Here is a 15,907-nt window from a genome sequence, read left to right as displayed (position 1 = left end):
TCAGAGTTGATGGATAGCTGAGATCCCGTGAGTGCGGATAAAAAGACAGGTCTGCAGAGACACTCTTCAGACACACCAGTGGACACTGATTGAGTGTTGGAACCCACAGGAAGGGTGGGGGGCTTCGGAGACCGAACCAGGAGATCGGTCAGTAAAACTCACAGTGTTACAGCAGGGCCGGTGGGGACTTGTGTGTGTGTCCACTCGTGCCAGAGTGACGAGTCCACCACAGAAGAAAGGTCTAGCTGAAGGACGGAGGGGTCATAGCTGAATGACCACCACAACAACGGTGCAACGGAATCAAAAGGCAACAGGAAGGTTTGCTGACTGCAGCTGCTTAATCTCTCGCTCTCTCTCTCTCTAACGATTACAACCCAAAAACCATAATTACCTCAGCACGCATGAACTGAACTGAACTTTATACTTTTCTTTGACAATTCATTTACCCCTAGACTTCGATAGAGCTTGTTTATTATTGCTTATTATTATTCCTACACTTTTAGGTTTATTACTGCTAACTTGTGTTATATGTATATTTGCATTATTGGTATTGTTTTGCTTATTTTACTAATAAACACTTTTGAATGTAGTACCACCAGACTCCAACAGATACTTCTGTCTTTGCTGGTCTGACACCCAGTTACGGGGTACGTAACATTTAGTTGTCGAGAATGTGATTTTGGATTTAAATTGCTTCAAAAGTGTAACCTCACCAATGCAGAATATTATCATTTTCTTTTACGTTTCTGCGCTTGTAGCAAACTGCTGAAGCTTACTAGACTATTTGAGAGGCAACACATTGATCGTTTTGTGTCGAAGGCAGACTACATATGGAACAAAACAAAAGTAAACAAAAGAATTGTGTATGAGGAAGCACATAGCACTGAAAGCAAAGCGGGTGAACTAAGAGACCAAATATAAAGAAACAAGCATGTTCTGACAGCTATTATTGAGACACTGCTGTAGACAACGTGCACTCGAACTTGGATTTCGGAAACGTGAAGCTCAGGAAGTAGGAGGCTGAGCAGCGTTCATTCTTAAGGAAGCATGGTCTATGTTCAGGAAAGGGAAGTGAAGTAGAAATTCGGATTGCCATGAAAGATAATTAAGGCAAAATGCATATTGTAGCAGTATCCATTCACACTTAACGTAGCCACATGCCACATGCATGTAAACGAAGAACACGACAATAATCACGGAGAAATTTAATTTATATATAGACTTAAGATAGAACAGTTAGGCAAAGGAAGAAGATGTGGGGGTGAGGTTATAGAGTACTTTGCGATAACCTAAGATAACATGTTTTAAGTCAAACCAGAAACAACATAGCAGCAGCTCTGATATTGTGCAACAGTGAAGCAGTAATGTTCTCATAATTCACCAAACACTCAACCCACTCTCTCTCTCTCTCTGTCACACACACACACACACACACACACACACACACACACACACACACACACACACACACACACACACACACACACACACACACACACACACACACACACACACACACACACACACACACACACACACACACACACACACCATCCAAGCCCCAGAACTTGATATGAAATGAATCCGCTGGCTGCATAATATTGTCACTGGTTGCTAGTGAAAAAAAATACAAAAACTGGGACGTAAGTATTCATGTTTCATTTGTTGCTGGTTCAATCATTCATTTCATATTAACGTACGAATGTACAGTATATATACTATAAGCGTTGAATAAAATTGGGGAATACAATGAAATTAAATTCAATTGACTATATGCAGAATTCCTTTTGCTTAGTAATCTGAAGAGCTATTAATACGTCAAATAACAATGATAGCATCAATTACATAAAAAGATAGCCCTTTCTTTCAATGTGATCAAAGTCAGTAATTCAGAAAAGTATATTTGTATATTAGGTTATACAATCCATTTTATCCATGGGAAGCCGTAAAACAAAATCAGATGTTTTTGTAGCTCAGTAAACATTCATGCTGGTGAACTATCTGATTTCCCGAAAGAGTGTGAATATTGAAAGATCAATATTTTTTCTTCTCGCCCAGTTTGATGAAACATTGTACAACCGTTTCCTCGTAGCATTGAGTGCATGTAAGTTCAACTGACGAATTAAACGATTGGATAGTCCGATAAAAAATCTCCTTTTCGGAGCAAGCCCAGGATCATATTTGGCTTTACCCTGGGCACATCATACCTTAGTTCTTTCTTTTGAGCAGAAAGTTATTCGGCCCGTTTGCATCTGAATATGATAGCAACCAATGATTTTCACTGCATTATTTTATCCTCCTTCAAATGGAAGGGATTAGGAATAATTTTAATTTGGGGAATAACTGCAATGGTCATTTATGCTCCGGGTGTGGGAGTTACATTAACGTGAATTTAGCAGAGGGGAGGGGAAGGTTGCTTGTACTCGGGATGAGAGGGTTATGGAAGAAAGTATTGGACTGATCAACTCTGGGCGCACCAAACCACTGGCTATCCTGGGTGCCACACGTGTGGATGGATTGTGGGTTGGACGTCAATCATCTCATTTACGGAACAGCATCGCAGTAGCTTCTGACCCAGCCAAATTTACTGCATAAGTAAACCCACTCCATCATATAGCTATATTCGGAGATGTTCACTGCGAGGTACTTAATTCTAAGACTCCTCAAAAATCGAAACAACTCATGGTGCGTTTTGTGAGAACTAGACAGGAATAAAGTTATTGTTCCCCTATAAATCACTAATGCTGCGCTAATGTCCTGCAGGGTCAATTTCTAACAAAAGGGAGTCGGTCTGCATATAATATACAATATACACTCAGTGGCCACTTTAATAGGTACCTCCTGTACTGAATAAAGTGCCCATTAAGTGTATGTTCGTGTCACCTGCAGTTTATTGATTTCAAGATTCGATGTATTATGCAGTCAGAGGTACTCTTCTGCACACCACTGTTGCAATCATTGGCCCCTACAAGCGGAACCAGTCTGGCCATTCGACTCTGACCTCTCTCATTAACAAGGCGTTTTCATCCACTGAACTACCGCTCACTGCATTGTGGTGTTGTTATTGTTATTGTTGTTGCTCTTTCTCGCACCATTCTCTGTAAACTCTGGGGACTTTTGTGCATGGAATTAACGATACGTTAATTGGATGGATACCGTTCTAACAACACTTACGAAGCATGACGCCATTCAAGTTTTTTTTTGAACTTTATTGGAACAACTGCTCCACCATAAACGTTCACTCCGTCTACCACTAGGTCTGAAATACGTTCCAACAACACAAACAGTATGTGTGCAATTCTTTGTGAGAATGCTTCCATATTTGATTCCCCGGCAAGTCAGAAGCACTGTTACAATATGAACCAGCGCAGACTCAAGGAACAACACTTACCTCGAGAATATTAAGTGTTTCAACGTTAGAATATAGACATAAGTATTTATGTCTGCAAACCAGTTTGTTTTCCTCACTCAGGCTTGTTGGATATGTTACATCGTACATATTGGCTTCACCAGATTCTGCCAGCTCAGAGTTAATTCTGTGGACTAAACTCAGGTCCTGCCACTTATCTTCATTATCTTCACTCCATCAGAGAATTTCCCCTGGCTTCACATACATTTCGCGGCTCATTCTGATGACGCTGTCTGTTTCTCCTACTGTATGTTTAATTTTCTAGCATTTTTGATGATCTGTTCTTTATTTCTTTTGACTCCGTTTTTCTTGTCTGTCTGTACTGTTAAGTGTACACACCACCTTACTCTTTATTTATTGTTTATTGAGAGACATTGTTTATTGATATTGCGTACTGAAGGCGAAGGCCGCACTGTCCGGCAATCTCCCGATTTAATCCTAAACTAGACACGAGACGATTTACCTATTAACCCTACCCACGTCCAATCAACCGGTACGTCTTTGGATTGTGCGGGAAAACCAGAGCACCCAGGGGAAACCTACGCAGTCACAAGGAGAACATACAAACTCATTACAGGCAGCGGCGGGAATTTAACCCGTGTCACCTGTACTGTGAAGCTTTGTACTAACCATTACGCTACAGTGCCGCTCCGACTATCAATATCCCATTTCACCGGATAGGAGAGGGTGTTGTGGTAGATAAAACTGCTAAAAGAAGAATATTTAAGGGTTATCATTACAAAATGATCAGTCACATGCCGCTCACTTCATATTCACATAACGTTCTCTTTCCCTGTTATGGAGAAAAGAAAGGAGACACGGAGCATTGGCATAACTTAAACGGATTCACTGAGACAATTTAAGAATGGCGGTCGCAAGAGAAAGCGTGACATCAGAAAATGAATGACTGTGGTGATTGGAAATGTGAGGAGGAGAGGTATGTATAGGGAAAGATATGCTCAGAATGGGATCTGGTGATGTACAAACGGTTGTAGATTTAACAAAACACACCAAAGCGTGTTGCAATAATAGATATTTCAATGTAGATATAGGTACTACTATGATGAGGTCAGTTAACTGCGTATTAAGGTGAAGGTGTCAGATCAAGTTGTTACTTGAGGGCTTCATCTTCCCTTTACAGGCCGCGCCCGGGTAATGAACAGGTTTCATTCTTACAGATACCTGCTAGTCGATTTTGCCCATAAGTTGAAAAATACATCCAAAACAAATCCATTCGATATGTTAGTAGACCTCCAAGTATTGTAAAGAATGATGTTGAAATACATAAGACTGATAAGAAAGAGCTATTGGACAGGGAGCAGGCTAGATCTACTGTTCGTATGGATGAATGTACGTATACGTCAGTCAGTCAGACCTTTGTATTACATTAATGCAGCTCATTCTTATGTATGGGTGTCAAGAAGTCGGCGTTCTTAACCCGGATACGAGGAAATAACTCCTACCAGTAAATATTATGCACCAGTGACTAATCATAGCTCCGGGCGCAACTACAAAGAAAGTGTCGCTGAATCAACTAACCTTCCTTCTTTCTTCTCCGGCCAGGAATAAGGAGAGTTCAATTACGCTGAATTCTGAGCTGATTTGAACCGAGTGTTTTGAGTTAATTACAGAATCTTTACATTTGGTAAGTGGGTTTAATACGGAAGCTAAAGACAACGAAAAAAAGTTTCGAATAACCGCCGATAGGAGTCGCGTTGAAAGAGATTATCCTTCTCTAGCCAGCAGAGACGCTGTGGAGCAGTTTTCATTAAAATAGTGAGCGAATCACCCAATTAACTAAAAAATGGAGCAAAATTGTATTAGTTTAAAAGATGAATGGAAAAAATTGAATTTCTAAGACGTTTCTAAATTTCTGAAAGGAAAAGGAACTAGTGACGACGGTATCCCTATTCTGCTATGCCCAGAGCGATTCAACAAAACTTATAATAATGTCTTTGTAAGGTGTTTAGGAACATGAAAGATCTGCCTCACTAGGGAATTTGGTCGCCAGCGTTGCCAGAGTTGATTTTAGCTAGAAGGACTCCCTCTAATATACTATATAAGAAATAAAAGCGAATCTTGACTAATGGGGTTGATTTGTATAATGTTCAGTTTACTGGTAACTCACCTTCATGATAAATTTAAAACTACCTTAATCAATTTCCTCAGGCTACAGTATTTCCATATTAAATGATACAGTTATTACAAAATGATGTATTGATCTTGAATAATTGAATCTAGGTCAATAGATGTACAATTTCATGTTTAAGTACAAAATCAAAATAATTCAGATGTTGGATATCTGAACTAAAACAAAAGTTACAAACATTCTATGGGCCAGGTAACACCTGAAGAGCGAAAGAGGGATAACTGGTCAAGTCCATTACTTCAATCAAACTTCGGTTACTCTCCATAGATCTTTCCAGACCTACTGAGAATTTACAGCATTTTCTTCTTACATCGTGATTTCTGTATTGAGATTGAGTTAAACACAGAAAAGTAAGTGTTGTCCAAGATTACAGTGTATATTTCGATACTGTAGATAAACTTCAATCTGCAGAATTAAAATAGCCTTAAGAAATATCAGTATTAAATCTGCTTCGACACAAAATGTTATTCTTTAACATTGCTTTAGTAGTTTTGTCAATAACATTCGTTCCCACAATGGAGCGTGGCTTAGAGAGTCATCGACATTTCTTTCTTATGCAGATTGACCATTTGTAATTTCAAAACTGTATCTTGATGCATTTTGTACCAATCGTCCCGACTTCTGCTCAACCCCTCCTTAACCATGGAGTGATTGAAAGAAAGTAATCCTAAATATTTTGTGAGGATTACATAATTTTACAGGGAAACTTTTGTCAACATCAATCAATTAAAGTTTTTCAATGATAACACCAGAGAGTGCCACAATTCCAGGCTCTAATATCTATGCTGACATACGTTTAAAATTTCCGCAGGAGTTTCCTGGAAAGAGATCAGAGGATAGCAACGCGGAATATTGTAGAATAGCAACGCGGTATTTCAGCATCAGCGGAATAAAACAAGAGTCTACTTTTTTCGTGGCGCTATTGAAGAACACAGACAGGGAACGTGCGGGAGTTCCATCAAATGAGTAGGCATCAGATAAATGGTCAATGCTAGCCCGAATGGACAGGGTTTTATTTTGTCGATCGAATAGCTTCTTCCGAAAGAGTCTCAAATCTCCTCAGATATATAATAACAAATATCAGAAGAATGGCTTGGATGACGATGAAGATGAACAGTGCGATCTGACATATCAGAACAACGTCACAGTACCAGTCATTGCACGCGGAGATGACTTCATCCTCGGTTAGATACAATATCCGCCTGTTCTGAAGCTCAGCTGGCGAGGAACACGTTAAATGCTTATACTGGGAACGATCTTCTTGTTTAAGAAGCCAAGATCTCAAGTATAAAATATCACAATTGCATGCCCATGGGTTATTGTCCAACGACACAGACCTGAGGTGATGCAGAGAGTCGAAGAGGCCGTTGGGGATGGCAGAGAGCTTGTTGTTGCTCAGTTTGATTTCGGTGATGGTGCCCACAAAGTGCTTGGGAATCGTGCTGATATCCAATTCCTGGCCGCTGCAGTCCACAAACGTCCCGAAGCAGCTGCACGTTTCCGGGCACTGGAAAACCGGCACCGGAAGCATGGAAAGAAATACAAGGACCGTTTCTTGCCATCTCATCGTAATAACCTGAGGAGGGGAAAACGGAATATAAGTTGCCCTAGAAATTAAGCAAGGATAGGTAGAGCCGCTGTTGGTGATAAATGCCCGCATCAGGATCCGGTAGAATCACTCACGTGGGAATACATGGGACTGCAGATGTTTAAGTGTGGAGCAATTTCAGGTAAACTGCGCCCCCTCCATCCCTTTTCTCACCCCTCGTGTACACAGTTCCCGCGACATCTACTCCCACCCAACTCCCTATCACGCAGTTTCTTTCCCCTCCTCCACACACTTCATCTGCCCACCACTCAGATCCTCCTCCTACTGGGTGTCCACCCTTCACTTTTCCCTCCTGTCCTTACCACCTCCCTTACTTCGTTTCATGCTCTCCTTTCTTTTTTGTCAGACTCCATCATTCGCAGCTCTTTGTTGACTTCACCTAGCGCCTCCCAGCCTCTTTGAACTCCCCTCTCCATCGGCCTATCACCCCTCCTCACCTGGATCGACCAGTTGCTTGCTAACTCTTGATCGGCCCCTTCCCTTCACCTCTTTATACTGCAATGACTCCTCTTTCAGATTAAGGTAGTCGACGGTCCATTTCCCTCCCACGATGCTGTATCACCCAGTGAGTTCCTCCCCCGCATTCTTGTTTTGTAGGCAGATATGAGCGCTTAACCGTTTCAAGTGTATTTCAAACTTAGGTATAGGACCGGTAGATTTAGTGCGAGGTCTGGGAAATCTCTGGGCTATCACAGCAGTAGTACTGACGGGATCTGACTGTATGCTGGCGCCTATGATGATAGCTCACTGCGCTACAGTGTGAATGCTACACTGTCAAAGATTCCACTTTTCGGATGAAGTGTTAAACTGGACCCAATCTAGCCTCTACGGTGCACATAAAGAAACCCGTTTCACTTCTTTTCAATTTGATTGTTGACTCGTTTGTCGACAGTTATCTTTCAAGTAGTATCTGTAGAGACTTAGAGTCAGAGGACTACCCTATCCTAACAGACTAAAGAAACTGGATCTGTACGTTTTTCAATTAGAAGAACTAAAACATAAACTCTAAGGTGTATGACTAGATAGATACTGAGGTGTTTCTGCTAGTGGAAGAGTCTGAACGAAGGGAGATCAATACAACAAATGAAGTGGTCATTTAAAACTGAGGCGGATAGAAATTTCTTTGACGAGAGTTGCGAATCTCTGGAATATTGGAAGATACATCATTGGACGTCCTTAAGGAGGCGGGAGCAGAGATACGTTTTTGGAAGGTCAGGAAATTAAAGGTTATGGCGATTGAGCACCGAGGAAGGGTTGAAAGCTAAGGCAGATCCGCCGTGGTCATGCTGAATGGTGGGGGCAGGCTTTAAAGATTGAGGGATCTATCTACTACTGTTCCTAATTTCCAATTTTCAAGTTATGCGCTGCTTTTTAAAGGGATTTTCGCTTTTTAAATATATATATATATGTATGTATGTATTTCAGTGGTAAACACAATTCAGTGCACTTGATTGTCCACAGATTTATTTAGAGATCATGGAAGAGTCGTGGGAAGTCTTGTATCCCAAATCCTGTGGTTTATACATGGTTTCAGATCAACATCATTTGAAGAATAAGTTAACATACGGGAGTTAAATCGTGAATTCAATTCCCCATGGACTCATCGACAGAGTTGCTATCCATCAAACTTACTGGGTCTTCCAGGCTCCAATGGTTAAATCATAAACTAGGTGCTGCCAGTTTATACAAGGAAATCTGCAGGAGCTGGAAATTCAAGCAACACACACAAAATGCTGGTGGAACGCAGCAGGCCAAGCAGCATCTATAGGAAGAAGTACAGTCAATGTTTCGGGCCGGGACCCTTCGTCAGGACTAACTGAAAGAAGAGATACTAAGAGATTTGAAAGTGGGAAGGGGAGATTCGAAATGATGGGAGAAGACAGGAGGGGGTGGGATGAAGCTAAGAGCTGGAAAGTTGATTGGCAAAAGGGATACATAGCTGGAGAAGGGAAAGGATCATGGGACGGGAGGCCTAGGGAGAAAGAAAGGGGGAGGCGAGCACCAGAGGGAGATGAAGAGCAGGCGAGGAGTGATTGTGAGAGGGACAGAGAGAGAAAAGAAAAAGGGGGGGGGAGAATAATAAATAGATAGATAGATAGATCAACAAGGGATGAGGTGAGAAAGGGATAGGGAGGAAGGGCATTAACGGAAGTTAGAGAAATCAAAGTTCATGCCATCAGGTTGGAGGCTCCCCAGACGGAATATAAAGTGTTGTTCCTCCAACCTGAGTGTGGCCTCATCTTGACTGCATCTGGTGCTCCCGGTGTGGCCTGCTAGTATATATTGGTGAGACCCGACGCAGACTTGGAGACCGTTTCACTGAACACCTACGCTCTGTCCGCCAGAGAAAGCAGGATCTCCCAGAGGCCACACATTTTAATTCCATGTCCCATTCCCATTCTGATATGCCTATCCATGTCCTCCTCTACTGTCAAGATGAAGCCACACTCAGGTTGGAGGAACAACACCTTTTGTTCCGTCTGGGTAGCCTCCGACCTGATGGCATAAACATAAATTTCTCTAACTTTCGTTTATGCCCCCCTCCCCTTCTTAATCCATCTCTTATTTATCTATTTATTTGTCTGTTTGTTTATTTATTTATTTATTTACTTACTTACTTGCTTACTTACTTTTGTTGTTTATTATTTTCCCCCTTTTTTTCTTTTCTATCTCTGCCCCTCTCACAGTCACTCCTTGCCTATTCTCCATCTCTCTCTGGTGCTCCCCTCCCCCTTTCTTTCTCCCCAGGCCTCCCGTCCCATGATCCTTTCCCTTCTTCAGCTCTGTATCCCTTTTGCCAATCAACTTTCCAGCTCTTAGCTTCATTCCTCCGGCCCCCCCCCCCCTGTCTTCTATCATTTCGGGTCTCCCCCTCCCTCTCCCATTTTCAAATCTCTTAGTATCTCTTCTTTCAGTTAGTCCTGACGAAGGGTCTGGGCCCGAAACGTCGACTGTACTTCTTCCACCAGCATTTCGTGTGTGTTTGCTGCCAGTTTATACTTCCTCGGAAAGTTGTCTCACTCCTTTACCATGGGGGGCGGGGTATAGTGTTAAGAGCACTACTGGCTCACAGAGGCTGGAACTGAATTGCCCGCTGAACTAGAGCAGCAGCGTTTCTGGCCGATCAGTGCAGCGAGGGATATGAAGTATCGTTTCTTCGTTACTCTGCTACGAAACGCATCTGGAGAGGGACTTCCTGTTCAAATTATATTTAGCCTTACTTTACCTCTCCCTGGAAACCAATAAGTTCCAAGTTATCGATTTTTCAAATGAATGCATAAGAAAGGTTGGAACGTTTTGTGCTCAAAATGATATCAAATATATCGAAAGCTGATCAAACTCCTTCCTTAAAAATCGCCGGCTGGAAAAAAAAAAGGAAGGGCGTAGGGTCAATAAAAAGGTGAACACTTACTTGGAGACTCTGTTTGGGACCTCCTCTTTATACTGACATGCGGGCAAACACGTAGAAAAACCAGGGAACGAAAGGCTACAAGGGGGAGAAATTACTCAGCCAGCCGCCTTTACACAAGATAAATACACAGTCGATGAAAATCTATAAAAATCGGTTCTCTTTTTTTTAATTAGACAGAATATTGCCCCATAACCTATCCCTCCTGAACTGTATTCTGTAATTGCGTACATATCTTGTTACGTCGCTTTGGGATTTCCGCCCTTGTGAACACGCTGACATAAACGCGTAAGGATTTTGCGGAGCTATAGACGCCTCATTTAAACAAAGACCAGTACAGTACATGCAGGCCATTCGGCCCACAATGTTATGCCGAACCAGCTAAAGAGCAAATCAAAAATACCCAAACATGAATCCCTCCTGCCTACAATATGTCCATATCCCTCCATCTTCCTTACATCCACATGCCTATCCAACTGCCTCTAATTTAGTTGCCTCTACCACCATACCAGGCAGCGCATTCCAGGTATCCATGATTCTGAGTACTTACCCCTCGCTTGCCCCTTGAACCTACCCCCTGTCACATTCAATGCATGCCCTCTGGCATGAAACATTTTAACCCTTGGAAACAAATACTCCCTGTCTACTCTATCTGTGCCTCTCATAATCTTATAAACATATCAGATCTCCCCTCAGCATCTGGCGCTCCAGAGAAAACAGCCCAAGTTTATCCAGCTTCTTGTGATAGCACATGCCCTTTAAACTAAGCAGCATCCCGGTAAATCTCTTCTGCACCACTCCAAAATCTCAACATCCTTCCTATAGTGGGGCAACCAGAACTGCATGCAGTACTCCAAAAGTGGCCCAACCAGAGTTTCACAAAGTTGCAACATAAGCTCTGGATTTTTGAACTCAATGCTTCTATTAAAATAAGCAAGAATTCTGTAAGCCAACTTACAAACTCGTGTAGCCCCTTTCAAGGAGCTATGAACTTGGATCCCAAGATCTCTTTGCTCAACAACACTAAAGAATTTTGCCCTTAACAGTGTACTGTCTCCTTGCATTTGACCTACCAAGGTGCATCACCTCACATTTATCTGGGTTGAACTCCATCTGCCATTTCTCTGCCCATGCTTGCAAATGATCTATAATGCACTGTATTATCTGCCAGTCTTTCACGCTATCCACAATTCCACCAGTCTTGGTATCATCCGCAAATTCACTAACCCACCAATCTACATTTTCATCCCGGTCCCTCATACACATCACAAACAGCTGAGGTCCCAGCACAGATCCCTGCAGAACACCTCTAATTACAGACCTCCAGCTCGAATAACTCCCTTCAACCACAACCCTCTTTCTTCCATGTGCAAGCCATTTCTGAATCCAAACAGCCAATTCGCCATGCAGCTCATGTATCCTAATCTTCTGGATTAGCCTCCCATGAGGGACCTTGTCAAACGCCTTACTAAAATCCATGTAGACAACATCCACTGCCCTACTCTCATCAATCTCTCTCGTCAGCTTGTCAAAAAACTCAATCAAGTTGGTAAGACACGATCTGATTAGTAATGCAACTCCCTCCACCCCCACCCCCACTATCTTTTCTAAAATGTCGAAAACCTGGTACATTAAGCACCCATTACTGCCCCTCTCTCAACCAAGTGTCAGTAATGGCTACAAAATCGTATTCCAGGTGCTGATCCATGCTCCGTTCATCACCCTTATCCATAATACCCCTAGCATTAAAGTATACACACTTCAAACTATCCCACCTATCATACCTGTTGTTTTGATTTTACCTTTCAATATTTTCCTGTTATTTACCTTCCGGTCTGTTCTTTCACCTACTGACCAGGGGGTTCTGCAAAACTAGTTTAAACCCTCCCGAGTAACATCGGTAAACCTCCCGGCCAGGATATTGGTTCCCCTTCAGCTCAGATGCAACCCTTCCCTCTTGTGCGGGTTACTCCTTCCCCAGAAAAGGTTCCAATGATCCAACAACTTGAAACCCTGTCCCCTGCACCATCTCCTCAGCCACCCATTCTTCTGTGCTGTTACCCCATTCTTACCTGCACTGGACTGTGGCACAGGGAGTAATCCGGAGTTTACTACCTTGGAGGTCATTCTCTTCAGCTTCTTTCGTAACGCTAAATACTCGCTGCGTAGAACGTGCTCGTCCCTTTTTCTGCATATGTAATTGGCGCCAGTGTCCACCACGACCTCTAGCTGTTCACCCTCCCGCCTGAGAATATCCTGCAGCCGCTCCGATACATCCTGGACCCTAGCACCCGGGAAGCAGCACACCATCTTGCTATCTCGTTTGCGCCCACAGAATCTCCTCTCTGTCCCCCAAATTATCAAGACCCCCAATAACTACCGCACTACCTGACTTTACCCTTCCCTGTTGAGCCTCAGAGCCGGCCACAGCACCACCAGTCTGGCTGCTGCAATTGATTTGAGCGAGATCCTGGCACATTTCCCCTGAGAAATGAATATGAGGTTCTGCCGGAGTCGTGTAGAAGCTATCGGACACATGTAACAGTTCCCAAGCACACATTGAAAAATCGCTTCAATATTCCGTCTGGGCGCTGTTTACTACAATGCAACAATTCCTTTTGATCACAAGCACAATAAAATCTGCAGATGCTGGAAATGCAAAGCAACACACAAAACATACTGGAGGAATTCAACATGCGCGGTAGCATCTATGAAGAGGAGTAAACAGTTGACGTTACAAACACGAGAAAATCTGTAGATGCTGGAAATACAAAGCAATACACACAAATGCCAGAAGAACTCAGCAGGTCAGGCAGCATCGATGGAAAAAGGTACAGTCGACGTTTCGGAGAAAGACCCTTCATCAGGGCTGGAGAAAAAAAATGAGGTCAGAGCAAGAAGGTTAGGAGAGGGGAGTAAATACAAGGTAGTAGGTGATAGGGAATCATAGAGAGGGAACAGTGAGAGAGGGTTTCACTGAACTTCCGTCGAAGGGAAGAATTTAATTTCTTCAGGAGAGGGGTCCCTGGAAGAGACTTCATAGTAATAGAAGTCTAATCACAGACAAGAGAAAATGTGCATATGTTGGAAATCCAAGCAACACACACAAAATGCTGGACGAAATCAGCAGACCAGGCAGGATCTATGGAATTTTTTTTTTGAAAATAGTACAGCCGACGTTTCAGGCCGAAACCCTTCATCAGGACTGGAAAGGGGGAAGTAGTCACACTAAGGCGGCGGGGGAAGGGAGGAAGACGTACAAGGTGGCAGGTGATAGGTGGTACCGGGAATGGGGGAGGGGTGAAGTAAAGAGCTGGGAAGTTGATGGTGAAAGAGATAAAGGGCTGGAGAAGGAGGAATCTAATAGGAGAGGACAGAAGAGCCTGGAAAAAAGGAAAGGAGCACCAGAAGGAGGTGATGGGCAGGTAAAGTGAGAGAGGGAAACAGGAATGGGGGATGCTGAAGGAGGCGAGCGAGGGGGGGGGCAATTACCGGAAGTTCGAGAAATCAATGTCCATGCCTTCAGGTTGAAGGCTACCCAGAGAGAATATAAGGAGTTGCTCCTCCAACCTGAGTGTGGCCACTTCGTGGCCGTAGAGGAGACCATGGACTGACATGATGGAATGAGAATGGGAAAGTCGAACTGGGCTCCAGAAAACCCCGCTTTTTGTGCGGATGGAGCAATGTGGCGTCACATCTGTGACGATAATCGGATAGAACAGGCAGCATAGTTCTTAATTAGAACATTACAAAGATTTTGACAAGAACAGGCCATTCGTCACAACAAAGCTTGCCAAATTCCTGTTCACATAATGTGTTGAAATACCTATCGAGTTTAGGTTTGAAAGTCTCTAAGGTTCTGCTGTCATCTACACAACTAGATAATTCGTTCCATGTGTCCACAACTCGCTCTGTAAAGAAATGTTTCCTGATATTATTCTGAAATCTCCTTTTAATCAGTTTCCCATTGTGGCCCCGTGTTATTCTTGATGGATAATTTTGAAGTAGCTGCTGGCATCCACCTTAATGGTTTAAATCACTTCTATCATGTCTTCTCTCTTTCCACGTCTACTTAAACAAAAGACATGCAATTGTTTCAATCTTTCTTCATAGTTCATACACTACAGACCTGGAATGAGTCGAGTCGCCCTTCTCTGAACCACACATCCCTCACAAAATAAAGAGACGAAAATTGTACACAGTACTCAAGGTGTGGCCTCAAACGCATTATACAGCTTAAGAAGAACGTCTCTGATCATGAACTTCAACCGAGCGCATTATAGAGCCCTACATTCTATTAGCCTTCCTAATCGCTTCTGTGCACTGTGCAGATGTTGACAGGGATAGGTCTACCAGGATGCTCAAGCCCTTCTCACACAGTGCACTTTATAACTCAAGACCCCCAATGTATAGTTATATCTAACATTTCTATTTCCTATTGGTAATAGTTTACATTTACGTACATTAAATTTCATCAGCCATGCATCTGCCCACGTCTGTATTTTGTTTAGATCTAACTATTGATTCCGCTGCCTGGATGTTATCAGCCCGATCCCTTAATTTTCTGTCATCTGCAAACTTTACTAGTTTATTTGTTATGTGCCTATCCAAATCGTTAATGTAAATTAAAAACAGCAACGGCCCCAACGGTGACCCCTGCGAAACCCCACTTTTAACATCTTGCAAGTGTGAAAATGATCTTCTCACCTTAACTCGTTGTTTCCTGCTTTTGAGCCAATTCTACACTCATTCGCACACCTTACTTTGAATCCTTAACCCCTGTAATTTGATTATTAACCTCTTGTCGGGTACCTTGTCAAAAACCTTCTGAAAGTCCAAGCAAACAATATCATCCGCTCTATTGTTATCATAAATTTTTGTTGCCTCTTCATAGAACTCCAGCATATTAGTGAAACATGCTTTCTCCTTTCACCTTAAGCATCACTGGAAATTAAACTTGTACATTAAACAATAAAAGACAAACACGTAGATTGATTATAATTATTCAAAAGCTACAGCTTAAATTTTCCAAACATTATTCGTAACAATATTCAAATTACCTTTCAGTGTCTTTCCTCGCGTCCTCCTGAAAAATCTGTTTTACAACGGCTAAATGAAACAGAGATTAAACACCCGCACATATGTACATATTTCAAATGATTCAAAAGCTCTCTTTCTTTTTAGTTTTGAGTGAGCTAGTTAGAACGTCACGTTGACCACAGAGAGGACACTCTGCTCTGGTTGATAAAGCGACCGAAGTAGCCGTAAACAGCTTGTTGCTTTACAGCCCCACCCTGTATCGTGTTCGACGGCACAAAATCACCAAAGCCA

The 15,907-nt window shown here is 42.6% G+C and overlaps 1 protein-coding gene across 2 annotated transcripts; it reads right to left on the bottom strand.

Annotated features, from left to right (window-relative positions):
* Positions 1-1,644: 1,644 nt before the first annotated feature.
* Positions 1,645-15,870, bottom strand: gp1bb (glycoprotein Ib platelet subunit beta). 2 transcript variants are annotated; one of them, XM_073055715.1, is made up of 3 exons: positions 15,637-15,870; positions 10,580-10,654; positions 1,645-7,134 (listed from the first exon to the last, which is right to left on the bottom strand). In XM_073055715.1, exon 3 carries the CDS (start codon positions 7,123-7,125, stop codon positions 6,571-6,573), a length of 555 nt encoding a protein of 184 aa, XP_072911816.1. In that variant the 5' UTR covers positions 7,126-7,134; positions 10,580-10,654; positions 15,637-15,870; the 3' UTR covers positions 1,645-6,570. The 2 variants fall into 2 exon arrangements, with proteins under 2 accessions (XP_072911816.1, XP_072911817.1); XM_073055716.1 differs by lacking the exon at positions 10,580-10,654 and having other exon boundaries at positions 15,637-15,869.
* Between the last annotated feature and the right edge of the window lie 37 nt (positions 15,871-15,907).

Source organism: Hemitrygon akajei, chromosome 9, assembly GCF_048418815.1.
Source record: "Hemitrygon akajei chromosome 9, sHemAka1.3, whole genome shotgun sequence".
NCBI classification, from domain to species: Eukaryota; Metazoa; Chordata; class Chondrichthyes; order Myliobatiformes; family Dasyatidae; genus Hemitrygon; species Hemitrygon akajei.
Note: the sequence above shows the minus strand (reverse complement) of the source record. Positions and strands in the feature narration are given on the sequence as shown.